At 39.0% G+C, this 27,528-nt stretch overlaps 1 protein-coding gene across 2 annotated transcripts; it reads left to right on the plus strand.

Annotated features, from left to right (window-relative positions):
* The first annotated feature begins 742 nt into the window (after window positions 1-742).
* lpcat1 (lysophosphatidylcholine acyltransferase 1) lies at window positions 743-27,393 on the plus strand. Of its 2 annotated transcripts, XM_072674778.1 has the most exons (14): window positions 743-902; window positions 13,015-13,154; window positions 15,253-15,467; window positions 15,937-16,049; window positions 16,441-16,501; window positions 20,095-20,153; window positions 20,988-21,022; window positions 21,612-21,666; window positions 21,795-21,877; window positions 22,585-22,710; window positions 24,751-24,904; window positions 25,903-25,995; window positions 26,578-26,719; window positions 26,950-27,393. In XM_072674778.1, exons 1-14 carry the CDS (start codon window positions 783-785, stop codon window positions 27,129-27,131), a joined length of 1,578 nt encoding a protein of 525 aa, XP_072530879.1. In that variant the 5' UTR covers window positions 743-782; the 3' UTR covers window positions 27,132-27,393. The 2 variants fall into 2 exon arrangements, with proteins under 2 accessions (XP_072530879.1, XP_072530880.1); XM_072674779.1 differs by lacking the exon at window positions 13,015-13,154.
* The last annotated feature ends 135 nt before the right edge of the window (window positions 27,394-27,528 follow it).

Below are 27,528 nucleotides of genomic sequence, written 5' to 3' on the forward strand. Positions count from 1 at the left end.
GTGGATGGGTTCCCAAAAGGCAGGCAATCTCTCCCCCCCCCCCCCCCAAAAAATATACAGGATACAAGTGGATGGGGCTTCAGTTTGTTTTCCACAGTCACTGGCTTGGACTGATTTTTGAACGAGGAACAAAACAGGACAGCCAAACAGAACAAAGGCAATTTACATATTGTCACTGACATGCAAAAACCCCAAAACTGGCAACTTTACAGGAGAAGGAAAAACTTTTTTTTTTTAATGGGAGACAAATGTAAAAAAAAAAAAAAAAAAAAAATAATAATAATAATAATAAAACAGATCTAATAAATACAATTAAATATAGATTGCTCCATTCATGAAATCCTAAAATTAGTTAAAGTTAAAAACGATAAAAATAACAAAAAACGTGACGTCAGTGATAATATAGCAGTTTTAAAGGTACAGTACCAGCCTTTTAATGGTAAGTCACTGGGGGAGGTTGGAAAGATGCCATGTATAAACTTTTTAACTGGTTGTGGTGGATAAACTCACACATACTTTATATACAAGTGTACAATGGAGAAAAAAAAGGATAAATGAAGGATATGGACTTTTTAGTAGACTATTTTAAACGTGCTCCTCAACTGCCCAGCGAGGCTGGCTGAAGAAGCTCATCACGCATGCGCGGCACGCCGAATGGGCGGGGCAGAGGTGATGAGCGCTTCAGGAGACGGGAGCTCAGAGCAGGTCTAGTATCCCCCTCAAACCCGTTTGGAGAAGTCTCTCAGAAACAGCAGCTTCAGCTCCATGTTGACTGTTTGAGGATGAGGTTTGCGAAAAGGAAGCGGTTAACGACGGTGAATGGAGATGACTCTCAGCTCTCGGGCCAGTTTAGAAACCCCTTCATGCACGAGTTGCGCTTCACTCCTCTTCAGAAAGTCAAGGTAAGCCAATTCCCATGAAGTTTCCAAGCTGATACAGACGCTCCTGTAGCTCTGCGTGTTTCTCGGTTGTCATTACTTTGGGATTTCCTTAAGTGTGAGACGATACACTGAGCATTAGCTGGATTAAATATAATCAGCAGCCTTTACTCCAAGAGAAATTCATTCACCAGACTACGAAGTCATTTCTGTGGTGGTCTCCTACACTTCCTAAAGACCTGAACACAGCTCTGTTCTTGTAGGTTACCTACCAGCTGTATTTAGCTTGGAGTGCAGGGTTCTTTCTTTTTACTGGTCTGGTATAGTGGTCACTAGCCTTCTGTCTTCCCACCCTGGTCGACCCCATCAGATCCATGTGTGATTACTGCCTTGATGAGGTGTGTTAGATTAGGTTGGACATGAAACCTGTAGGATGGTACTTTGTGTAAGGGAGGGTTGGTGAGCACTGTTGTAGTCCAAACACAAGCTTATTAAAACATGTAGCATATAAGATTGTAAAGGTGCACTTTGTCTTTGTCACTGTACAGTGAAATGTGTCCTCCGCATTTAACCCATCTGTGGTAGTGAACACACACACACACACACACACTCACACACTAGTGAACACACACCCAGAGCGGAGCAGACAGGGTAAAGGGCCTTGCAACAGTGGCAGCTTGCTGAGCCCGGGTATCGAACCCACAACCTTGTTCTCAATAGACTGGTGCTCTAACCGCTGAGCCACCACTGCCCCACAGTACATGTGTGTAAAGAAAAGTACTGTCTGGAACTTGTACAAAGTCAGTTCAAATTGATATATGTAAAAACAGTCATCAAAAATAGACTGAGAGATGTTAAAGTAGAAAATAATACATAAAGTAAGTAAGAAAGAAAAAATACATACTATATATATATATATATATATAACATTACAGTCAAGTAAAGAACTTGCTTTGCAAATCCATACTTGTAAATCCATATGCTGTTCGTTTTAATGTCAAAGGCCCAGGATACAGGCCATGCCATTGTCTTTTCTTTTAAACACCAACACGTGCGGGTGAGAGATGGAGTCAGATTGATTAGGCCTGCTTATAACACTGTGAAATACAAACCCACTAATGTGATCATTAGAAAGTAAGGAAGGTAAGACTAAGAAAGGCCAGGAATGTGAAAAGCGCTGAGTTCTCTATCAGTCTTGCTCAGTTTGGGTGGATGCATTAAAGTACAACTCAATAAGTAAGGGTGAGTGTGTAAGGAAAGGTACTGTCTGTCCTATAGATATGTATTTACTTTGACCTTTACAGCATGAAAGTCACTACAGTTTCATATAAAGACCAATATTGTGTTTATTGCTTGTGTTAAACCTTAACATGTAAATGTGAGGCACAGTGGTTATTTTATTAGCTGCATTCGTAGCATTAGGTGCCCACATACAGGACACTCTTGCTGTTATTGCTGTTCTCATGTTCTTTAGACTGCTAGGCCGTTAAAATTGGTCAGTCAAATTGCAGTCAAATTTTAATTGCTCAAGCTTTTTCCAATCCAAGTATAACTCCAGTATGTAATATTCCAGCATTATAATCATTTAAAGCAATGTGTAGTAATTTTCCCTTGAAAATAACAGCTTCATTTTAACACCAGGTGTCCAAACGTTTGCAGTGAGGACTTGATTGCATTTAGCCATGAGAATATTAGTGAGGTCAAGTACTGATGTTGTTTCCAAAAGGTCGATGGAGCTCCATCTCTCCTGAGGGTGCAGTTCAGCTATATAATCCACAGCCCAATGTTGGGAGGGGGGTTATACCCTATTGACAAGTCTTTCTATGGAGAATATATAATCAATGTGTGTGTGTCTGTGTGTTCAGTTGAACGCCTGTGTCGGCAATGGGTGGCACACACATGGACACATTTCATTTATTATATATATATATATATATATATATATATATATATATATATATATATATATATATATATATATATATCACACACACACACACACATACACACACACACTGAAATTGCTTGCCCTGTCTGTCTTTATAAATTTCTGCATGTTTTTCATGTTATTTTTAGTCTTGGATTGTCAGAGGATAGTCTGACAAAAAATGAGAAGTTTGGTATCTCTTTCTTTAGTGATCAAGGAATTAATTATGCAGTCAGCAGGTGTGATACAGTATTTGCAACTATTAAAAACACCTTAAGAATCGAACATACTTCCATATGCGTCCTTTGTGTTAGCATGGCTTGAGGGAAGTGCGGAAAACAAACATGGCGACAGTGGAGGAGGTCTTGCGTTGATGTACTTACTATAAAAAAGACAAAAGAAGCAGCGGTGTAAACTGCTGTTAAAGGTGTAAAAAGGTGTTGCTATATGTTTCTTTCTCCAAGAGTTTCCTCTTTATCGTGTCCATATTGCAGTGGTCATGTCTCACTTTAACTATTTGCTACATTGCCCCCATGATTTCTAGTGGCACTGCTCCGTTCCGTCCGTATCTGTCAGCTTTTACAGAATGTGCACAAACACTGACACAGAATATGGACAGAAGGCTCAGTCTGTATCTGTATCCATATTTAGCATCGGGCATAAATGAGCCTTAAGAACCTCATGGCAACTGTGAAGCATGGTGGTGGTAGTTTCTTGGTTTGGGTGTTTTTTCTGGACACTCTCTCAGAGAACTGCTCTGTATCTGAGAATCCTTCAAGACGATGTCAGGTCATCTGTCCTGGTCATCTGTCTGAGCTGAAGCTGATTCATAGCTGGGTCATCTAACAGTCACACTACCGAGTCTACCTCATGATGATTAAACAAATACAAAATGTCAACTTTTGTAATGGCTCACTCAAACCTTTTTGAAATGTGCAGTCTGAAATGATCAGTTGATACTCAAAGGCCTAAAAATGTCACAGAATTCCCCAAGTGCCCCAGAATTCCTCCATGGCTAACAACTACAGAAAGAGTTTGGTTGCAGTTATTGATGCTAAAGGGAGTGTTGAAAGGAAAGGGGCATTCACTGTTTCACACAGGGGGGCAGGTGTTGAATATCTGTCAGGTTATTATTACTTTTTCTTTCTTTTCAAAGTCTCTCTTGTGTATTTAATGCTGCTTATAGTGGATCTGAGCCGGAGACCCACCCAGTGCCTTTTGTGGTGTGCTCCTGTTCCTCCCAAGCATCAAAAAGGAAGTTTGCCCTTTAATCTTCCCTCTTTTCCTTCTCTCGTATAATCATGTTTATGGAAGGGAGATGTAAAGCAGGGAAGGAAGTTCATCAACAAAGCAGATCTGATCATGACATTTATCCTTGTCACTGTCTGAAGAAAATAAGAGCGGCATGGAGATTGTATATGTTTGTTAATGGCAAGATAACTGATTTCTCCTTTATTGGTGTACAGTATGTAATGGTTGTTTCCTGTAGGTTTTGTCAGCAATAGTGGCAGACCGACCCCGGTAAAATGAAGCTATTTATTTAGATCCATTTCATATCACCCCCCCCAAACCACTGTGAACTGGCTGTTTCTGAGCTAAATGGTACAATCTGTACAGGGCTGGCATAGTAATGTTAGCTGGGATAACTTGGCCTTAGCTTTTTCCTTTTGCCTTTCTCTGTGTAAATTCTTGGTCACATGTGATCTACTGTGGCTTTCAGTGGTCTCAGTGTGGCTTTAATTTAATCAAGTAGTACCAAAATATGACGCGGCACGTTGTGGCGCTCTGAGGAATTGAACAGTGCTCAAAGTCGTAAAGCGTGTGCTTGCGTGCCTCCATTATAAACACTGGTTTTGAGTTTTTGAATGCGCCATTGCACAGCCAGTGTATGATGTGCTTTACATTACATTTCAAATTAATGTACTACTGTAAAACTCTTTAACTTTATCTTAACGTTATCTTGTTTATTCTTTTATTTCTCCCTCCCTCCCTCTTGTCTGATGCATAGATATAGGAAAATCATATGTCCGCACTTCTTGTATCTGTTGCTTCAAATAAGAGTCCTGTAATCGTAATTCTAAAGCAGTGGTGGCAGTAATTTTGTAAAGTAATATGGGTCAATAACAGTAATATATATGTAGCATAAACACTGTTGTCTAATTTTCATAACTTATTTTTACACCATTTGAAAACCCCGCTGGTCTTTGAATTGGGGGCACATTTCATGGTAAACAGACCAATAGAAATCATTAGCGTTGGCTTATGTGTAACAATGGTTTTAGGATCGGGACCTGTAAGACAAGACGAGACGCGACCGCCATATTCACTATTAGTGTTGGAATTTGGCCGCCTTCTTTAACCCATCCATGCAGTGATCAAACACACACAGTGATAATGAGCACACATGCCTGGAGCGGTGGGCAGCCATTGCTGTGGCATCCAGGGAACAGGGAGGGTGATTGGCCTTACTTAAGGGCCCCAAAAATGGCAGCTAGTCGAGTCAGGGTATCGAACCCACAACCCTGTCATCAATAGCCTGGTGCTTTAACTGCCCACTGTAACCAGTCCACTTCTCTAGCAAAATAATGTTACATTTGTAACACACCCTTATACACAGAACAGTGATTCACTGTTGATCATGTTCACACAGTTTTTATTATTAATGTATGTTCATAATATATTGTTCAAATCTTGCTTTCTTGAAGTAAAGTCCCCAATAATGCCATCATAACTAAGCTCACTGCTAACCTCATGATTAAGGCTCATGATCATTTAAATGGTCCTCTACACACTAACTCACAATTCCTAACTTTGTTCACACACGCTCTCTACTCCCTGTAAATGCTACTTGGGTCACAAAAGTAAGACTTCTACTAACAAAGCGTGCATTGTATGTCTCTAGGACGCTGTGAACCCGATGTTTAACAATACACAAGGCTATATTTTCCAGGGGAGTGCATTATTTAGAGCAGTGGTCTCCAACCATTCTCCTGGAGAGCTCCAGTCCCATAGCTTCCCCACCTGATCCAACTAATTACTGCCTTCAGTGGCCTTTGGCTAATTCTCAATCTGCATTCTTTTCTGTACTTGTGTTTTTATGGACTTGTAAAACAACATGAATTGGAGCCCATGTAATGTTCCATTCAAACATCTGCATCTGGCCAAGTACAGTCCAAAGGCCTGCATGTGTTTTTGCTCTGCCTGTGTTATTGAGGACACATCAGAGGGTGACTTGTGTGGGCTTGGGACAGCCAAATACCCCAGAATGCGTTTTGCACCGCTGTGCTGCTCTAATTGCAGAATGACCGCACATGCTCACTTCTGTCCTTGGACGTTTATACTCGTAAGTCGAACCTGCTGAGTATGAGTTATCGAGTTGGAGTTTAAATTTTTAGGGAGGTGGATTTGCAGGTCATTTTTGTGTGCAAAAGTCATAATTTCATTCCATTATTTCACAAATTGAATGTCACATGCTACTCAGCTCTTTAGAAATACACAAAAGACTTAACTAATAAATGGACAAAAATGTGATATGATGTCAATTGGAGTGACGCAACCATCTATATGTTGGCCTGGTCATTAGTTTAATGCTTGATGATGTCACAGCAGTTCGTAGCAGTCCAGTCCAAGACAGCAGATTTGATCTCCATATCCGGGTGGGTCTGATGGCCTTGAACTCATTAGCAATCAGTAACTAGTAAGCTACAGTACTGTTACATACATTAACTGAAAGTGTGTTTGTGACTGTAGCCACTTGGCTGACTGATATGTTACATCTGTAAACCCGTGTGTGTATAGATTATTCAAGATGACCTGTGTGGGGGGCCAGTTTAGAGACCAGTTTTGTTATTTAAAGACTGAATAGATGGGAGTCTCTTCTCTGTATTGGCTTGTTTATGTAGTGAAATCCTTGCATTTACAATGCAGTAAGATTGTCATTTTAAATGGCTAAATGGATGGGAGTCTCCCATCTGGTTCGTTAGTTAGTTTGGTTGTCATTTTTGTTGGACAATTTGCCTTTGAAAAAGCTCTATAGCTGGGAGCCTCTCCCATCTTTGTACATTTAGTTGATTCGTTCATTTGTTTATTCATTTTTCTTTATATTTAACTGGGTAAACAGCTGTATTGATGGGAATCGCCCCCTTTGTGTTTTGGGAGCAGATGGAGGGATAGGAGGCTGGTATTGGGACCCCATAGGCAGGGAGGTGGGGAAAAGGGTGTTTTTCTCAGTAGTGCCCTGTGGGATATCCCACATGTTGTGAGCAGGTGGGGTTTAGAAAACTGCCTGATTTTAATTCTGCTTTCTGTGTCTCCAGTTCTTCCTGTGTTAAAATGTGAACGTGTGATTGGTTAAAGAGGAAAATCATTTGCATTTTTGGTCTTTTGTGACCTCCTCCAAACTCTGTGTTGCAAAGGCTAATATGACTATATTGATTAAAGAGACAGTATGGTAGTATGTTGTGCATCATACTCTGTATCTGTGGTCCCTGTTTGGGTTTCCAGGCTGGCTTTTTTTTCTCACCACACACCACCACTTCACCCCCATCCCTTTCCCCTGGGGAGCCATAGCCTCGGCTTCCAACGTCTTTTTAATCGTCCTGTCTGGAGAGGCCGCAGGTGTTGACAGCTTCTCCAGATAAATAAATAAACAGTCTCCTCGCCCTCCCTCCTGCTCAGCTCCTCCTGATGGACTCATTGAGGGAGCATAAGAAGCACATCCACATTTAATCACCCCTCTATGACATGGCCTGCTTTATTGGTGTCAGTGGCTCTGCTCTAACAAGGTTATTTGGGTGCATGCCTGCCACACACCGCCTCCAGAGACTGATCTTATTAAGGCCTCATAACAATCTGCAGAAGATGTTGCCCACTGGCTCATTAGATTATACCATCACTCTAGTTAGAGGTTATGTGTCCATGTAGCTCATCAGAAAAATGCTGAATAGTTAGTTTAGGGGTGGTGTTCTGCATCAGAACATTTGTTATGACCTTCACAATGTGCACTGTGCAGAATTGGCTTCTTTAAAGAAACATTTTTCTCGTAAAATGACATCCTCAAAATCGTGTTGATGCTCCACTCACTTCTGCTAGTGAGACTAGTCTGTAGGACAGGGCCACGCTCGCATAATTCTGCAGCTCAAGCCATATTTATGCAAAATTGTGTAAAATTACTGTAATACATCAGTCCACATCAGTCCACTACGTCAGCTTGTCTAGAAAATTACAATTCCTGACTGTAAATTGAGCAACAACAGGGATACAGACTTTTGTTTGTTTGTTTGTTTGTTTGTTTTTTGTTTTTAAATCTAAATTGTTAGACCCCTACACTCGTAATAAAGCTCAAAAGGCTTTAGGAAAAAAAACAAAAAAACATTTTTGGTTCCAAAAAGAACCTTGTTTGTGATTGTCTGTAAATAATATTGTTTATTGCTTTTTTAATTCTTATTTATATTGTGTGTATATAGTGTAAATTATTTATCTAAATTTTCGTAACTGAGTGTCTTGCTATCCCTTTCTGCTGTCACACTGTGAATTTCCCCACTGCAGGACTAATAAAGGACTATCTTATCTTATCTTATCTTATCTTATTAGAAATGTCAGAGTGAGAAGAAACTTAAGATTAGTAAACAACCTTTACATCAAGTCATTGTTCTTTAGACCATTTCTGTCACAAACATCTGCTAAGGCATTGGTCAAATAACCATTTGAAGCACCTTTACTAAAAGTGTATATTCTCTAATAAACACGCATGTAATGAATCCTATTTTGAAATTAATAAGCAACTTGTCTTTCAATATATGTTTTGAATGTACACATGCAATATGTTAAATGTCCCACAAGGAAAAAAAGAAATGATTGAATATTTTAATTCAATATAAAAAATAATATTTACGTTAACATATTGTCTAGTTATTTATGTATTTATGCAAACGTCTGGTTAAATTGCATGTTTTGTTGACGTTAAGGGGGGAAATGAGTATATATTTTCTATATTTGCCACACATTGTTATGGGCAATTACTGATTGCTAAATGTAATTGTAATTGGGGAAAGAAAATGCAATTTACCTAAACACAGGTGGTTTCGTTTTGTTTTTCATTTTATCTGTTGAATTCAGTAAATAAACTATGTGCTTTAAAAAGTGTTTTTTTTTTTTCTGTAGATGAGGTGAGCTTTACACTCACATTGACAAAGCATGTAATTTGACTGGGTGTACTCAAACTTTTGCATGCGACTACAATATTTTGTGTCTTTGTAGAACAGTGTATTGCATGTAAACACAAAGCTTACTGTATATTGAGCGAAGTGTTCATTTATTCCATAGGGGAGGCAAACTCATGGCATTAAAATGTGCAAAAATGCCATGATTTATTTTTAATTTCATTAAATAATTATTTTATTTTTTTCCATGTAAATGGTGTGTTTATTTATTTGACTCTGAAAATCAACAAAACATGTAATTTAAACAGAATTGTCCACACATTTGGATAGACTGTATGTAAAGTATTTTAAAGCAAATGTTTTACTTAAATAAATAAATGAGCTACAACAATAAGTACTTATGTTGGGAAATTTTGAAATATATATTTTTGCCATTGGCATATATAATTCACTAATGCTATTCACTAAATTATTAATATCATTGCAGTTAAGTTTTTGCATCTTCTAATGTGAGTCACAGTACACAGTCCTTGGAATTTGGAAGTGCACACCCTTGCTCAGTTTAATTATTCAGTAGCTCTGTGTGTGCCTGGATGTGTGTCTGTCTCTGTCTGTGTGTCTGTGTGCACACCTGCGCTCAGGTATTGCTGTGTTCTGTGAAACTGCCGGTGTTCCCAGTAACGCACAGCATGAGCATGGTGCTCTAGATCCAGCAGCGAAATCAGCCATGGATTCTGTTTAAATCTCCCTTTTTATAGAAGCCAAAACATGTTTACTGTAACTTTCCTTAACTTGTAATTAATAATGCATCATTTACTGTGCTCCAGGAATGGAAGATAAGAAGTAATTGAAGTGTTGAAAAGAAGTAATTCCTGATGCGTGATGATAGACCTTATGTCCAAATGGTTGTGGACACCTCTTATAATGAATCAACCCATTGCTGACATAGATAGCTTATCTAGTCCTTCTATCAAAGTACTGCCAGTAGAATATGACTCTCTGGTGCAGCTACACATGAGCCTGTTGCAAACATGCCTACCGAGGCTATAGGGGTATAAAGCCCGCAATCATTGAGCTGTGAAGCAGTGGATCTATGTTCTCTGGAATGTTGGTGCTCTAGCCCATGCTTTGGGATAAGGTGGGGTGGTGATCATCCTGACCTCACTAATGCTTTTATCACTGAATGCAATCAAATCCTCACAGCAATGCTCCAAACAAGGATAGTAGAAAGATTTCTCTGGACAGTAGAGATAGTTACGCCAACAAAAGCAGGATAAATTCACTGTCATGCAAAAACCTCATATTTCCAAAATGGCAGCTTTACAGTAAAAGAAATAACTTTAATTTATTAAATTTAAGGTCCGTGTTAAAAGATTTTGCTCATTATTTTTGTCACATTAGTTGATCTTGCATATTATTTAATCATTTTCAAGCATTTCTGTTGGTTCATTTATCATGAAATGTTGACAAAATGTAAGGAAGAGCTGGCAGATTTAGGTAAAGTCAAAGTGAAAACCTGTGTAAACGGAGATACAGGGTTTTTGTCTGACCGTGACAATGTTATGTTAATAAGCTGTATGTTAAGCTGTTATGTTAGGGATGCACAATTTCTTTTTACTGCGTTTATGACCCTACAGGAATAAATTATCCTAACATTTCTCTGTATTGCAAGTCCAGGTGGATTAAATGTTTATTTTTTGTTAATCTCCTGAGGCTGAAACAAACATTTTTACATTAACAGTATTGAATGATGTATTACGTTATGTCTGTATTAATCTAAAAATGTGTTTAGCTGAGGTTTTGTATTAAAAGTGGAGCCTGTTTATGGGAGCCAAAGGACCAGCTAAGCAAATTAAGATGAATGAGGGTTTTGAGTCTGAAATATTGATGAAGGAACTTCGGTGTCATTGTGAAGGTCATTGTGTTGACCTGCAGACTCCACCGTCATGCTGATTACCACCGGCTGTTTGGATCAGGGTCAAAGGTCAATACTCATTCCCTCGTCTCAGGAAGCTGCTTTAAACCACAGACCTATAAATTATGTTGTTTATCCCTCAACTGTCTATCTTTCTCAATCTCAATCTTCCTTACCATTATTTTTGTTCCTGAATTTACCTTGCTGTAAGTTCTGCATGTGACGTCTTTGTGCTTTTACTTAATTGAGTTTGCTATTGGATTTGTTTGAATGAAAGTTCTTTCATTTTGTAAAACAACTGAGACTTCAAACTTAAATTGTACTGGAAGATTACAAAATACTATATGAATCAAACCTCATTACATAAAATGGTTTGAAGTTGTATGTAATTCAGTTTTGCTAATTAAGTATAGCTTAAATGTATGTGTTACCTAATCCAGGCATATGTTTCTTCAGGTCATTAACATGGTGCTAATTTGTATTTATAATAATAACAATAATAATAATAATAATAATAATAATTTGTATTATTTAATCTTCCCTGTGGCTGACTAGGGTTCAGTTCCACAGCCGGGCAGACACACCACACTACAGTCCCTGAGCAGGATTCTTAAGACAGACTTAAGAATCCTACACGATGCAAGAATGCAAATGCCGATGTTCTACAAACGCACGGCCCTGCTGTAAAAACCCAATTTGTTTTGTGGCACTTGAACACTCAGTACTCAGGGGGCGACAATGGAGACTCCTCAAACTGGTCCACCATGACAGTCTGTGGTACGAGAACTTTGCTGCCGCTGTATATCCTCTTGCGGCGGTGCTCAGCCTGTGCTTCCGTTGTACAATCAAGGGCATTGCTAAATAGTTTTGAATGCAATTATGTACAAAACTCAGTCTGCGTAGTGAAGCGTCTGCGTTTGCATCTCTGCATGAAGTATGTTTCTGACCTTACTCTACAGTCCTTACTACCGGTGTACCACCATTCAAATGTAAATCACTATGGATAAGCGGGTCAGCCAAATACCTTGAAAGTACAAATGTAATGAACATAGCCTGGAAAGTCTTGCCCCAGCACTCTTATTATTGGTATAGCACAGTGTGCTTGACTAGGTGGGGTTTTAAACCATTTGGTTGTGTTATCCACTATGCTAAACAGTTTGAACTGCACATTATACAACACTGGAGTGTTGAATAAGTTGCAGCAGACAGCAATGTATTGTGCCTCTATTGTATACTAGGGGTGTAATGGTGGGTATATTCGTACTGAACCATCAGGGTATGGACGTTGTGGTTTGGTGTGCACAGTTGAAGAAGAATACATGGTACATGAGTTCCATCCTGAAATGTTAAGCTGTGGTATTGTGGGAATTATATTGTACTTATAGTGTTGCAATGGGAACTGTAGTTAACCCCCTCCTCTTATATATCTTTTAACCATTTGGGCCGTTAAGAGAGACATGCACATTTGAATTTGAGGTTGAGGTTAAGTTTGAGTATCTTGAGTATTTTATTTTATTATATATTTTTTCCCCTCACCAGGGCTGAGTCCCTGAGTGCTTTGTAGAAACTTTAACTGAACATAGAGAATGAGGCCCTGCTGTCCCTGAAGCTCTTTAGTGTTATCACAAAGCTTATCGTGGAAAGATTGAGCGAGTCATGCTTTGAACTTACTCTCCGCGACAGTGCAGACGATCTGCAGTGCTTTTAGGTGACTGGGGCTGCATCACTTGGGTGAAGCCATAGTTGGATGTAATCTAAATGCTAATGCCACTAGCCAGCTTTAGTTTCTCCTGCGCCTGGGCAGATTTTCTCTCAGGCTTATGCAACTTAGGGAAATTAAATTCATTCTCGCTGCAAATTTCTCACATCTTGGCCCTCACAAATCATTCATAGCAGGTGTCCTCCTGTCTGTCTGCTATGACCCTGTCCTGTTTATGACTGGAATGCTGTACTGGACATTGCATTAGAATGTAAAATTGTACGATTTGGAAGAATTTTGGAGAGGAGGGGTGATTACTACCAGCTCATTGTGTAGCTTGTTATTTGTGTGTGGTTGTATGATGTATGACTGATGGTGGCTGTTTTTTTTTTTTTTGTTTTTTTTTTGTCTCCCCTTTCTTCTCTCTTGAGCAGATTGCAGTGATGACCATGACCCTCTTTCCTGTGCGATTGCTCTTTGCTGCGTTTATGATGTTGCTGGCTTGGCCTTTTGCCTTTATAGCTACTGTGGGCCGCTCAAAGGATGCAGTGGAACCACTCTCCTGGTGGAGATGGTAAGTGGAGCAGTCAGAGTGCTGCATATACGGAAGTGTATAGTTTGACAAAGGCAAATCTACTAGAAATTGCTCGCTATGGTTTAGGGCAAGTTTAATAATTCATAGGCATATATGATATGAAATGGGTGGGATATAAGCTTCCATTCCGACTTTAATTAGCATTTTACCTTCAAATAATTTTGATTAATTACTCTCCTTCGTTACACAGTGGCATGTATCTTGTTGCTTTTCTGGGCTCAGTATGCTGCTAACTGCACTATATATGGTGAAGCGGGCAGGACACAGCTTGCAGGAGCCACTAGCGTAGCCCGAGTCATATTTGTGTAAAAACCTGTCATTTTCCTGTACAGGTGCACATGCTTCTTTCACTTTTAGTAACTCTAAAATGGACCAAAGGCTAGTTTGTCTTGGGCAACGTGTGTTGCGCAGTTCAAGCCTTAAAACTTTGTGGAGACTTCTCTGTGTGTTTACATAAGGATGCATGTGCTTTGCACAAAAGCAGTGTGAGAATCTGAGAAAACATCCACTTTTACTGGTCACGAAAACCACTCTCCTGCTGCGAGTGTGTTCTGTCTGTGTGAGTGTGATTCTTGTATGAGTGCGTTTTTAATGGGCTGTGTGTGTGTGTGTTTACAAGGCTCGTAAAACATTCTTTTCCCTAAAACAAGTTAATTGTCAGCACAAACAGGACCAAACCTTTACACAAATTCACACTGACCGAAACATGCTCAATCAGTCACTAGTCAAAACCTGAGTGAACCGAATTTATGCGACTCATAAACAAGGAATGTCGTTTGAGCTAAATACCCTCAGCAAGTTCTCAGAATATGACTCGAGACAATGCCAAGTGTGTGTGATGCTGTAATCAAGCCAACTGGATTGCTATCTTGAGAAATAAATAATTTGTACCAAATTGGTTATCAATATCCACACCTGCCCCCTCTAGTCAAGTGGTAGACAAACATGGGGTATGTGTACAGGGTTCGTTCCCCTTTCGATTGCGCGCACTTACCCGTGACCTTGTACCATGACAGTTCAATATGAATACATGAACCGTTACATCTCTAATGTATATATTTAAAAATGGTATGCATCATGTTAAAAAAAAAATTAAATACATAAATAAATAATTCCATTGGACATATTTTTTTCTGCACACCTGCCCCCTAATTTCTTCACAGAAATCTTCCTTACCTCCCAGTACTTCCCAGCTCTAATCTGGAACAGGACTCCAACATTATAACGTTGCTTTAAAAGTGACATTATGTAGTTAGGTATATTTGTACCTTATAATTACAGCTTCAGGATCATTTTGATGCTTTACTTACCTGTAATAGGAAGACTGCTGGCTGTCATTGCCACTCTGGTTCCAGAATGCTCCTACTGCACTATGTAACTATGGAGCTTTAAGAGAGCACTCATTAACTTTTTTTTTTGTACACAGTCCTTTAATTTGAATCCACCACCTCTGTCCACATGCCTCTTTCACTTTTGATGGCATTTTTTTATGTCTTGTCCAGAAATGCATGTGTGAAGCATGTCCTTCACGGGGAGCTCAAAATGCAATTTGCTGCCTTGATCTAGCAGTTCCGCTTTCCAAATGTCCGAGCCATGTTTTGTTTGTGTGCATGAAAAACGTGCATACGTACCTCAGGACATTGACCGGGATTCGAACCAGCGATCCTCTGATCATAGTGACAGCGTCTTAGTCCAGTGGAGCTTTTAAAAGGTTCATTTTTTACAAAAATGGTTCTTTATGGAACCAAAAATTGTTCTTTCATGGCAGTGTTGAATACCAAATTATAGAGTTGTCAAAGTTCCCAACATAAGATTAATGAACTCAAGTAAAAGTTTAGATCCGCTACATAACACAGTTTCCAGTTTAAAATGCTGCACTTCCAAGCTGAACAAGCTTGTTGTAGCTAATTGTAACTAAGCAGCATGGAAGTGAAGGGTTATCTCCCAAGTGTCCCACAAAGCTTGTTCAACCCAGTAGCGACTATGAGTAGTGACTATGAAGGGATAGAGCAGGGATATATCCATATGTTTCATATGTATCATTTATAACAGTAGTCTTCTCCTCTTCACCTTGTAGGCTGGTGGATCTGGCTCTAAAGGCCATCATGAGGGCGATGTGGTTTTCTGGAGGTTTCCACTGGGTACGGGTCAAAGGAAGGCCAGCTCTGCCCAGTGAAGCACCCATTCTGACGCTGGCACCACACTCCTCGTATTTTGACGCCATCCCTGTAACCATGACCATGGCCTCTATCGTGATGAAGGCAGAGAGCAGAAACGTTCCTGTCTGGGGCAGTGAGTTTACTCTTTTGTCCTTTATTCAATTGCTGGCTTCTCAAACTGATTGGTGTTTCCGCTGGAATAAAAAATAAAGCATTTCCGAGAACAGAAACCGAAGGCATTGTTATTCAGAACAATATACAGTTATATACAGTTTTTGAATGTTACAGTTAGAGATAGTATTGATGTATGAAATGATACCCTAGTAGCACAATGAATTGAAAATGAAAACAATGACAGTGTAATTTAGTTTGAATTTATTTTTGTATGTATTTATTATTTAATTTCTTAGTTGATACTTTTTGATTCATTTTAATTACATTTGGGAACATTTTGAGACTATGAACTATGAATACATTTCATGAATGAGGCCCATTTTGTTTGTACATGTGTATTTGTGCAAATTAATTAATGTTAATGTTTGGCAATTCATCTATACATCTTTGTTGGGAAACCCCCCCCCCCTTCTACTGCTGTCTCGCAGCGCTCATAAAGTTTATCCGGCCAGTGTTCGTGTCTCGCTCAGATCAGGACTCTCGCAGGAAGACTGTGGAGGAGATCAAACGCAGAGCTTTCTCTGCAGGAGAGTGGCCTCAGGTAAGACACACATTCACACACAAGGTGTGAAAAGTAGAAGACTGTCTTTTTGTAATCTCGTTGTAAAGATTTTATGACCACAATATCATTATTTCAGAAGCTTGTTCTGATTGATTGATTCTATCAGATAATAATAATAATAATAATAATACTATTATTATTATACAGTATCTTTTTCAGCTGTTCTTTACACTGCGTGAACAGTTTATTGATTAATTAGAACAATGCTCTAGACTTTCTTTGAAAACATTAAAGTTAAGTGTGTTTTGTCCTTCTTCTGTAAAGTATCTGTAAAGTATTATTACAAAATATTGAAGATTTGATCATTCATGTTCATCATGTTGCTTAATTTTCTGCCATCAACACAATTTCACTGTTTGGTTGCTTTTAGATAATGATATTTCCAGAGGGGACGTGCACCAATAGATCCTGCCTCATTGCATTTAAGCCTGGTATGTGTTCTGTCTGTCTGTCTGCTTCCCCAGCACAGCTTTTTTGCTGACCAAACGCAATATGACAATTGATAAGTTGAAGAACGTTTGTGAAGAACGTTTGTGAAGAACGTTTGTGAAGAACGCAGAATTAGCTCTGCATCTGTGCATCTCCAGCCACTGCAGTCTTTCGTTCAGTTTTAGGACGCTGAACTCTCTGAGTTTTGTCTGATCATGCCAACATACTACACTCACTGCAAATAAATAAATAAATAAATAAAGACATATCAATTGTAGCTTTAGAATTTGGCCCCAAGAGGTAAAATCCATGGACCCAACCTACCTTGCATCTTGTACCTTAAGGTTTTCTTGGCACACTTTGGGTCAATCATGACTTGAATGCCACAGGCTATTTGAGTGTTGCTGTTGACCATGTGCGTCCCTTCATGGCCACAATTTATCCATCTTCAAGTGGCTACGTCCAGCATAAAACTGCACCCTACCTCAAAAGTCTTTTCCCAATTCATTGTTATTTAGTGGCTTTCCCAGTCACTAGATCTGAGTCCAATAGAAGACCTCTAGGATATGATAGAAATTCAGAGCATGAAGGTGCACCATGTAAAATCTGCAGGAATGGCGCCAAGCAGTCATGTCAACATGCACCAGAATCTCAAAGGAATATTTCCTATGTCTTGTGAAATCCATGCCACAAAGAAGTGAGGCTCTTTTGAGAGGAAAAGGAGCCCATGTGCAGCAAAACTACGGTCATTCTTGTTGCAAGGAGTGTATTAGGTGTTTTGTGGGAAAAATAAATCTATAAATCATAAATATATAGAGTTGAATATAAACACACATACATTTGAATATGTTGAATACTACAAAAAAAACAAGAGTAATATCTCTGAACTTGCTTTCTTAAGAAATGATGTAAAATTGGTTAAGCTTACACTGACCCAAAAAATGACCAAGCACTGTATTAATGTTAATTCTATAATTATTTGTGTTCTAATTTTAGAGTTTGAGTTAATGAGCACTTACTGCACTGATCAGTTTATCATGTGGCCTACAACACTGCCGTGGTATTGGGCACTGTGTGTGCGCGTCTGTTTTTTCTCTCTTTATCTCCTGTGGACCGTTTCAGTTCACAGAGCTGAGAGCTTCAGCATTTGGCTTCCTCTTCCTGTCTGCACTGTCCGGTCATGTTATTTTGTGCTGATCCACTCCCACCCATCGCTTATTGTGCTTGTTCCACGCACCGAATCCCCCTCTTTCACTTCTCTTATCCCTCGTTCGGTTACCCCCACTGTCTGCCTGTCGGACTGTGTTTTCTGCATCCTTTAGTTCTGGTGGTTTCACTGTGCCAGCACACATCAGCGGTGGCGGTCTACAGCCAGACACATTTTCACAACAAGGTTTGTTCCAGAGAGCTGGCACACGGTTCAGAATGCTCTGGCTTGGCTTTAAACACATGGATCTGAAGGCCAGTGTCCTAATGGAGGCTTTTCGTATGTTCTGGTGAAAATGTCTGCGCAAAATAAGATTTCATATTTAGAACTTTGGTAGTGTGTGTTAACAGACATGTACACATTGCTGCTGTTCAATGAAAAAGGGAAAAAAATGGAGATACAGATTTGAAGTTTTCTCCATCGTTTAAACTGTGCTCAGTACACTGTGTGAACTGTTTAAACTTATTATTGTTAATGTTCAACATTTTGGAATAATAGGCCTTAAATACCAGCTGTTCTTAATAATTCTATTAATTCTTAAACCCCATTTACACAGGTTTCACTAAGAGTTTGCCATTTGCCAATATTTTCTTATTTGGAATTTGTTCAGTTTTTGAGGACAAAGCAGAGCTGTAAATTCTGCGAATAAAAATTCATTATCAATTTCTGTTAGGACTTCTTAAATTTGTTCTTGACCTATTTAAGACAATTATTAGAAAGATATTGATTAGGGCCATTGTTTACAATAAAATAAAAGCAACATGGAGGCAGACAAATATATGAAATGATGCCCTGTGCAAGAGGTGTATGATATTACACGTAGTAATCAATTAATTCGAAACTAAAGAATACATACATTTTCTTTGTGTCCAGAATAGTGCACATAACTGTGGGTTATTTATGAAATTACTTCTATGTTATAACTCATAATGTAGTTATATGAAGTTATGAGTTTTAACAGGTTCAAGCTGTAACAGAAAATGAGAGTGGACTCGCTCCGCAGACCCTCTGCCAGACCAAACAGCGGACACTGTACGAGTTTATTATCATTTAGTGGAGAAAATCGAGGTTCAGGGGTGAACATATGCCTAAACAACTACAGCACACACAACCGAACTAAACCTGAAACAAAAGAAACCAAAAATACAGGGGGAAAAAATGCAGTTTGGTTTGAGCAGGACGTTCTTCCATGGCCGGAAAACGGGAGGAGCCCCTTTTATTACTGGCACTTTTATTAGTGAGCGCACCCCATTGACCTGCAGCTACAGTAACAAGCTAAAAAAAAATAAAAATAATAATAATAATAATGTCATGACCAGGGGTCATAATAGTAGCAGTAGTAATAATAATAATAATAATAATAATAATAGTTGTGATAACAATTAGGGTTTTAAGTGATTACATCTCAAAGTAGAAAACTTTACATTATATTATGTTATCTGTGAATGTGTACATTCCATTTTACATAAGTATTTAAATTGTGTTAAATTCATTAAAAAAAAAGATAATTATTGCAAGTATTAACTTGTATATGATTAATACTGTATTATACTGTTAACAATTAGAATAGAACAAAGAATGGAGAACTGTAAGAGTGCAGGTAGCTATTACTGGTTTCTGCTTTGGCTTTTGCTTGATACATGTGTCACAGTGTTAATGTGTTGGAGGTTCATCAACAACTCAACATAATTGGAAGATTAAAGGATTGAGGCATGTGATTATTTATAGATGTGGATTTTATTATGCTAATCAGAGGGGTATGAGTTTATGTCAGTTAATTAATAGAAGCAATAAACTTGTCTTACACTGGAACTACAACTACAGAGGGGGCAGTCTCTTTTAAAACTGATATTCTACACTTCTTAGGTATAGTTACTTTTCAAACTCCGAGTAGTGGAGTAATCCTCACTGCTTAAACACACGCGCACACATACACACACCAGCAGTAACTTCAGCAGCATTGTCTTTTAGTCATGTTTGCCTCCACACACACCCCATGTCTTTGTTTTCCGTGCTCTGATTGTTTCCTATATAATGTTTAGTGTTCTCAGTAATGTGTACTCACTTTATTAAGCCTTCATAATCCAAACTGAAAAATTATGTGCCATGCTAAAATGCACTTTGCCATGAGTACACATGCATGCGCTCATGTGCACACACGCATACGGAGTCATGTTACTGTGAACTGGGGCAGATGGGGCTGGCCATTGTTTGTGCGCCACTCCTCCGATCAGCCTCCAGTAGACTGAGGACACAAATGCTAGCTTTAAAATGCAGTGCTGGTCATAAAGCTGTCAGTAAAAAAGGTGTTGTGCTAATATATTTAAAGAGCTGATGGTCTGTGTTTGTTTTTGGACAGTCTGCTCATTTCCGCCCCTCCTCTTGCAGGTGCGTTTATCCCAGGCGTTCCTGTTCAGCCGGTAGTTCTGCGCTATCCTAATGAAACGGTAAGAGAGGAAAGCCGGTCAGAGACTACAGAGAATATTTATTTTAATAAATATTTCACTCTTTGTTTCATTGTATTGCTTTTTTCTTTCTCCTTTCTTTTCTCTTTTTATTAAAAAAAGTAACATTATCAACAAAAAAGACGATTACAGCAACAACAATGACTACTAGAATGGACAAAGATTTTTTTAACAAGGGGGTTTAATTTTAATAAACCCCCTTGTTCTTTCTCTTATTAGTACTGAAAAGAAACTCACGTACACTTAAGATGCTTCTTAGAACACTCTGCATTAAAGCTGGGTGGTATGGAAAAATGTTATCATGATATTTGAAGACATTTTTTGTAGACAAAATGTGCCAACAGCGTAATATCTTTATATAAAAAAAATGATATCCAAATACTCTCCCAAATATCCTGCACTCCATTGAATTACATAAGGCTGATTACACTCTTTGTAATGAAACATGCAGATGAGCAGTGCTCTTTAAGCACTGATGATATCCATGATGCACTTATAAAAGCATATTGTGTACCACGATAACAAATTTCTCACAATACGATAAAATATTGTCATATTGCCCAGCTCTACTCTGCATAAGCATGAATTCTCTCTCTGCCGGCACACCGCGCTGTCTTCTGTAATGTGTAATTGGTACTGGAATCTCGGACTGAGGTCATCAGAGGTTGAGTTGTGGCTTTAGTTCATGGAGAACTGTTAATGCTGTAGGCCTGTCATGGCCTGTAATGGCCGCTGCCTGCAAACTGCACTCCTCATATCTGTTGTGGTTGCTAGTGTTTACAGTGCTAAACTGACTGTTTTGTCTTCCACTGATAGGACACAATATCATGGACATGGCAGGGACCTGGAGCGTGAGTTCTCTTCTCTTCCTGTGTCCACGGTTGTCTTCGTTTTTAATCTTCTCTTTTTTTCTTTTCTTGTCTTCTTTTCTGTCTTGTGTTTCTCTCTGTATTGTCTTCTCGTCATCTTTTTTTTTCTCTTCTTTTTCTTGTCTGTCTTCTTTCCTGCCTTCTCATCTTTCCTCATCTTCTTTTCTCTTCTGTTGTCTATTTCTTTTGTCTTCTCTTTTCTCACCATTTTGTCCCATTTTGTCTTGTCTTCATTTCTGTTCACTAATCTACTATTCTTTTTTTCCCCCCTCTTTTATTGTCCTATTTTCTTCTCTTCTGTCTTCTATTTTCTTGTCTTCTCGTCCTATTCTCTCTAGTCTTCCGTTCTTCTGTTCTCATCTGCTTGTCTTCTCGTCTTCGTTTGTTTGTCCTTACTACGTCTTTTATGTCTTCTTTCCTCATCTTCCTCGTCTTCTCTTGCTGTTTTCTCTTCTTGTTGTCTCATGTCTTTTTTTTCTCCCCCAATCTCCTCTCTTTTAGAGTGCGGTTGTGTCATAAGTGTATAAATGGCTTTGAGTAAAATGAGTGAAATGTTGATGTCCTTTTTCAGATTCAAGATTTTATGGCTCACTTTGTGTCAGCTGCATAATTCTATAGAAATAGAGGTGAGATTTTCAATGTTCATTTTTAAGTAGAGCGTTCCATTTCCATTTTATTTATTTACAACAACATTGTGATCTCTGAGCTTCACTGATTTATGATTCTTTGAAACTCCCTGTTTGTGTTTGCTCAGTATCTCCCTACATACACTCCTTCAGAGGAGGAGAAGAGGGACCCAGCTCTATTTGCCAGCAATGTAAGGCATATTATGGCCAAGTGAGTGTCCAATACAGGCCTTCTGTTTAGTTAGACTGTGCACCATCCTTGATTCAGGATATGAAATTTGCTTGTGTTTCTAAATGGCCATTGTGGTTTTAGTTGTGCTTGTGGTTTGTTTAATGAAGTTTTTTTTACATAGATCCCTGTCTGTGTAGTGCTTGAGGTAGGGCTGCCGCTTACAGTTATATCAATTAGTAATCTAGTGATTCTAGAATCTAGAAATTCCTAGATGGTTGCTACGCTGATCAGTAGTTATTTTATTCCAGGTGGTTCCTATGGTGATACAGTTGTAATTAGGGATGTCCTGGTCTGATCCAGTGACTTGGGATCGGTGCTAATCCAGGCATTTTTTTAATTGACCGGGTATCTGCTTTTAAAGCCCAATCCAACCCAGTCCTTGGTTTTGTTGTGTCCCCTCTGGTGTCCTCTAGGCTCAGGTACTGCAGAGGGGAACTACCCTTATTAATTTGTGATCTTATTACTTTGAACAAAACAAAAAAGAGTTTGATGTGAACTGATAAGTGCAATGACGGTGCCACTTAGCAGCCAAAACACGTCTGAAGTTGTCTTCGTACTTCAAATTTTCCGTTCCACCTTAAATGATGCAGGATGTATTTTGTGCGGTTGAGCTTCAGTAGCTTTGCTGCATGTTGTGTTGCTTTGTAAATCATCTTTGGGTTTTTGTTTATCTGTCTACTCTTAAGAGCTCTGCAGCTGCCGATCATTGACTACTCATTTGAGGACTGTCAGCTTGCAATGGCAAAAGGCCCACTGTGTCTGCCAGGTCACACCTGCCTACTGGAGTTCTCCAGACTGGTGCGTAGACTCGGGTGAGTCCGCAGGTACCACAAGGCACTTCTCAAGTTTTGCCTGATCTTCAAAGCTGTTCAAATGAATGAATGGATGTTTTATAGGAGAAAGTATTGTTGTGTTGGATAGAAATCGATGCTTGTTAGTATTTTCACTTTGCTATACATTAAACATACAAACAAAACTACTCAACAACTTGCAGGACTTACAGGATCTGCTGCTAACTACTAACTTACTCTGTATTAGGCAGGTGATGTTAAAGTTATGGCTGATCAGTGCAATTATGTATTTAATTAAATATATAGTACTGTGCAAAACAATTCAACTACATTTTGTAACATTGCTATGAGGGTTTGATTGCAGTCAGCAACAAGAGTGTTAGTGAGCTCAAGATGTTGAATAATCACTACCCCACCTCATCCCCAACTCCCCGTTTCCTCCCAAAAGTACTGCATGGAGCACTATCATTCCAGGAAACACAGTTCCTCTCTAGCCCACACCTGGCATTAGGCATGATTCCAATGGGTTCATGTTTATCTGCGCCAGAGAGTCCTATTCTATTGGCAGTACTTCTCTACAGGCACTAGACTTGCTGTGTCAGCAGTAGGTGCAACTTACAGTAGCTGAATGTGTTGATTAGAAGGGCTGTCCACATATAGCATACGTATGTATACGTAGATATACAGAATATGTGACAAAATATGAGGTATCTTTGCTTATGGGGGTCCCAGGCGTGTCACATGTGTTTCAACAAGTCTGTTGACACACTGCAGATGATGGAAGGACAACTGTTAGTGGGAGGATGTTCTTTAAAGGTTGGGGAAACTCTAAAGAACAGTGGGAGCACAGAGATTGTGTCAATGTGTGAGTGTTGAGTAATGGAAAATCAAAGGGCTGTGAGTGTGGCATTGCTCATTGCTCATCTGTGCCCTCCACCACGCTGCTGTATGCCAGCTACCTCCTGAAGAGAGAGACATGAAGCAGGTGCCTTACTTGGTCTGGATTAAAAGTTGTGGATTGATTTCAGATGGCTGATTTCTCCTGGGCTTTTGTTCTTTGTTGGTGGCAAGGACTTCAGGCTTTGAGAATAGCGCCCTCTAGTAAGGAAGGAGTGTCAGTAAAGCAAATGAACGTTCAGGCAGGCTAAGGCAGGAGTTCTGGACGACAAGCTTTCAGTGAGTGACTGCAGATCCTAGAAGATTAGTTTGTGATACTTTGCTGTTTGGAATCTCCATAGCATGAAAGGGTGCACTAATGTAGAAACTGTGGGCTGAAATTACTTATTTATTTCCCCCAAGTGTGTAAAAACATTGGATGTCATTTAAAAAAAAAAAAAAAAAAGATTATACCTTCAGACTCTAACTAAAGTATGGTGACCACATACACAAAGACGTTTGGAGGAAAATGTAGTGGACTATTGTGACAAAGTTGTTTGGACGAGTAAAAGTTAATTCAACAAGAGCAGTGTACCAGATGTTAAACAAGGTAATGGTAGCAGCCTGCTCTGGGGCTGTTTTGGAACTGGTATATTGCACAAAGTGGATGGATAATAATGAATAATGAAGAAGTAGGACTACCTCAGAATTCTTCAGCATAATCTTAAACCATCAGCTATACGGTTGAAACCTGGACGCAATTGGGTTCCGACAGGACAATGGCCTCAAGCCACATCAACGTTGGCTGAGAAATGGATAAAACATGGTTATCGTTTAAGCTTTTGGAACGGCCTTCCCAAAGTCCTGATCTTGAATATGTGGATTGTACTGAAAAGTCAGTTCGGTACCAAGACAATCAAATTACTTAGCTCTACCAGTTCTGCCAAGGAGAATGGTCAAATACCTAGAACTCTGCCAGAAACTACAAGCGGCATCTGGTCAAGTTGCAACTTGCAATGGGACTTTTAACCAAATATTAGGTGTGCTGTTTATTTTTGGCCATGTTTGTGTATTTTAATAAAGATGGATTCTGTATATTCCTTCATTCATTCAAAACTTTGGTCAAATCGAACCATCCATCAGACTCATCAGACTGATCATTTGATTTTCTTTCTTGTCTTGCAGTTTAAATGTGAGCGTGACAGATCAGCTTCTGCAGGAGGAGGGTAGCCGGGCACGCAAGCTCTGTGGACACAAACTAGGCCTGGAGGGTTTTGCAGAATATGTAAATGTTCCTATGACTGAAACGCTGCAGGACATCTTTGCCCTCTTTGAGGAGGTAGAGTAGGTGCTGCTTTCTTTATTTTGTGAACATGATAATTAGAATCATTCTGTTTCAGGTAACACTGCTGAATATATTTTGGAACATTTGGAAAAGCCTTTCCCTGAGACACACAATACTAAATATTAAATAATATTTTACAAATTTTTACATTTTAAAGGCTTTTATCCAAAGCACATTCATCGATATAAAACCTGGACTGCATTCACATTACCAGACTGAAGTAATTCTTATCTGATTTTTTTTTTTTCATGGCTGTGTGGGCATGTCAAATCCGACCTTTTCAACTAGTGGTCCTAGTTGGTGATGATCGCAGGCAGTTATTTCCAGCATACGAGACCAGGCTCTGATCTCTGTGAATTTGAAGAGACCATTTTTGATCAAACTACTGTTTTAAATGCATATTTTAAATGGCTGATAAAATCAGACAAAAACATTATGGATAGCTTATAGCATTTGGCTCAATAACCTGCAGAAAACGTGCTTGTTCTGTAAGTTTCACATTAGCGCCACAATATCATTGAGCTTCCGCACTCATAGAATAACCAGCTGTGTATATAGTGCAAATTATAGTTACAATTATTTATTTACGTTTTTGTAACTGAGTGTCTTGCTTTCCCTTTCTGCTGTGACACTGAGAGTTTCCCCACTGCGGGACTAATAAAGGGTTATCTTATCTTATCTTATCTAATCTTATCTTAAGCTGTTTGGCTCTTTTTGTTAAAGAATGGGACTCTATTGTAGTGAACTCCCATTCATATTTCAATCAGTGACCGGTCTCCTCATTAACACCATCTCAGCAGAGGCGATGCACATAAACAAGACAATTAGTTCACATTACATTACACTTATGAACGTAAACGGTCAAGATGGCCAAAACAGATTTAAACAAAAATTGATGAATGAGGCTTGTAATGTGAATGTGGCCTTGGATAGACCTATTCACGTGTGACAATCTCCTTCATCGTGTTTCTGTTTACCTTGTGTTTTTCTAGCATGGTCAGATGGATGTGAGGGAGTATGTCATCGCTCTCTCTGTGGTCTGTAGGCCCTTCAGATATTTGGACACCATTCAGCTAGCCTTCAGGGTGAGTCTGCTTTGGTCACTAGAGTTAGGTCATTCCGGTCCAGAAAGTAAAATTCCCCAGGATTAGTTCAAGCTGCCTGGCTTCTGCATCAACTACGTCAAACCCATTGAAACCCAACTGCCTTCTTTATTTGTATGCTGCTCTCTCTTTTTGCCCCATGCATTACACTCTGGTCCTCCCAAGACGAGGTGCATCTCTGCTCTACTGCATTCCACGGGATAAGGCATCCTCCACACTCTGTTGATTTACGTTTCCTTGAGTAATTTTCAGTCACACACCTGGCTAAGTTGTGAAGCCTTTAGGAGAGTCTCAATATAAGAATTAGGTGGATCTGATTAGAGTTGCAGTAAAACTCTCCAAGAGAATCAGCAGGAGATAACCTCATTAACAGCTGCTGCACAAACCGTTTCGGATTTGTTTTAATAAACATATTACAGTCAGTTAAACAGGTCTAATTTGTTTTAGTATTAATATTACAAATTATTCAAATATTTAACATACTAATTTCTTTATTCTTGTAAATGTAGTGCTGCTTCCAAACTTCTGTAGCATGTGTTGTTCCGTGATTCTTGTTCTGTGCAGATGTTTGAGGCTGAAGAGGACGGAGCTATAGTAGAGGATGAGCTGGCAGTCATTCTGAAAACCGCTCTTGGAGTTGCAGATCTCGCTGTCTGTGATGTCTTCAGAGCCGTTGATACAAGAGACAAAGGAAAGATCACATTTGGTATGTATGTGTACTTGCATTGAGCACATTTATCTAAATGATCACTATTATTACTAATATTAATGAATATTAAATAAATGTATGTACTTTAAAATCCTGAACTCTTTTTGGTATTTTAATATAATTATCACAGTGACAACATAGTGCTTTACAGTGTTTTTTTCTTAATGTACTTACAGGCTATATTAGAAATTGCTCTCTAGGAAAATGATCTCTGTTTTTTTTGTCAGATGATTTTTGCAGATTTATGGAGGGCTGTCCGAACTTTGTAGAGTTTTACCATTGTGTCCCGGATCAGGCTACACACACCTGTTCTGAACTCCCAAACCCCATAACCAACAGCTTCTGTCTGGACTTCAGCCCTCGAAGCCAAAATACACCCAACAACATGCACAACAAGAAACATGACTAAGACAAGTTCTGAGTGTGTGTGTGTATGCATGTGTATGTATATGTATGTATGTATGTATGTAGGGTGTGCCTGAATGTGTGTATATTGGCATAGAGTGTGAATATTATTTGAAAATGTTTGAGGATTGAATTTGGATTTCATAGGATTTGGATGACGTATCCATTTACTTTTTTTTTTGTTTGTTTGTTTTCTAAAACGTTTCTTTTGAAATGATGCTGTAATGCTCACAGATCTTCAGAAAGCTGACTGAACTTTTAAGCTTATTTTCTGGCATTGCATTTTAATCTATTTAATCTATTTTTTTTAAGGTTTCATTCTGTTTGTAATTTGAGACTGAATTTTAATATAGAAACATTGAAAAGCCTTGTCGTCTTGTCTTTAATATGGTCATTTCTGT

This window comes from Salminus brasiliensis, chromosome 3 (genome assembly GCF_030463535.1).
Source record: "Salminus brasiliensis chromosome 3, fSalBra1.hap2, whole genome shotgun sequence".
In the NCBI taxonomy this organism is placed as follows: Eukaryota; Metazoa; Chordata; class Actinopteri; order Characiformes; family Bryconidae; genus Salminus; species Salminus brasiliensis.

Bases quoted from the DNA above. Each gene is read 5' to 3' on its own strand.
- lpcat1 (XM_072674778.1), top strand. From the start codon at position 783: ATGAGGTTTGCGAAAAGGAAGCGGTTAACGACGGTGAATGGAGATGAC. The intron at 903-13,014 runs GTAAGCCAATTC...TCTCTTGAGCAG, and splicing joins CTCCTCTTCAGAAAGTCAAG to ATTGCAGTGATGACCATGAC. The intron at 13,155-15,252 runs GTAAGTGGAGCA...TTCACCTTGTAG, and splicing joins CCACTCTCCTGGTGGAGATG to GCTGGTGGATCTGGCTCTAA.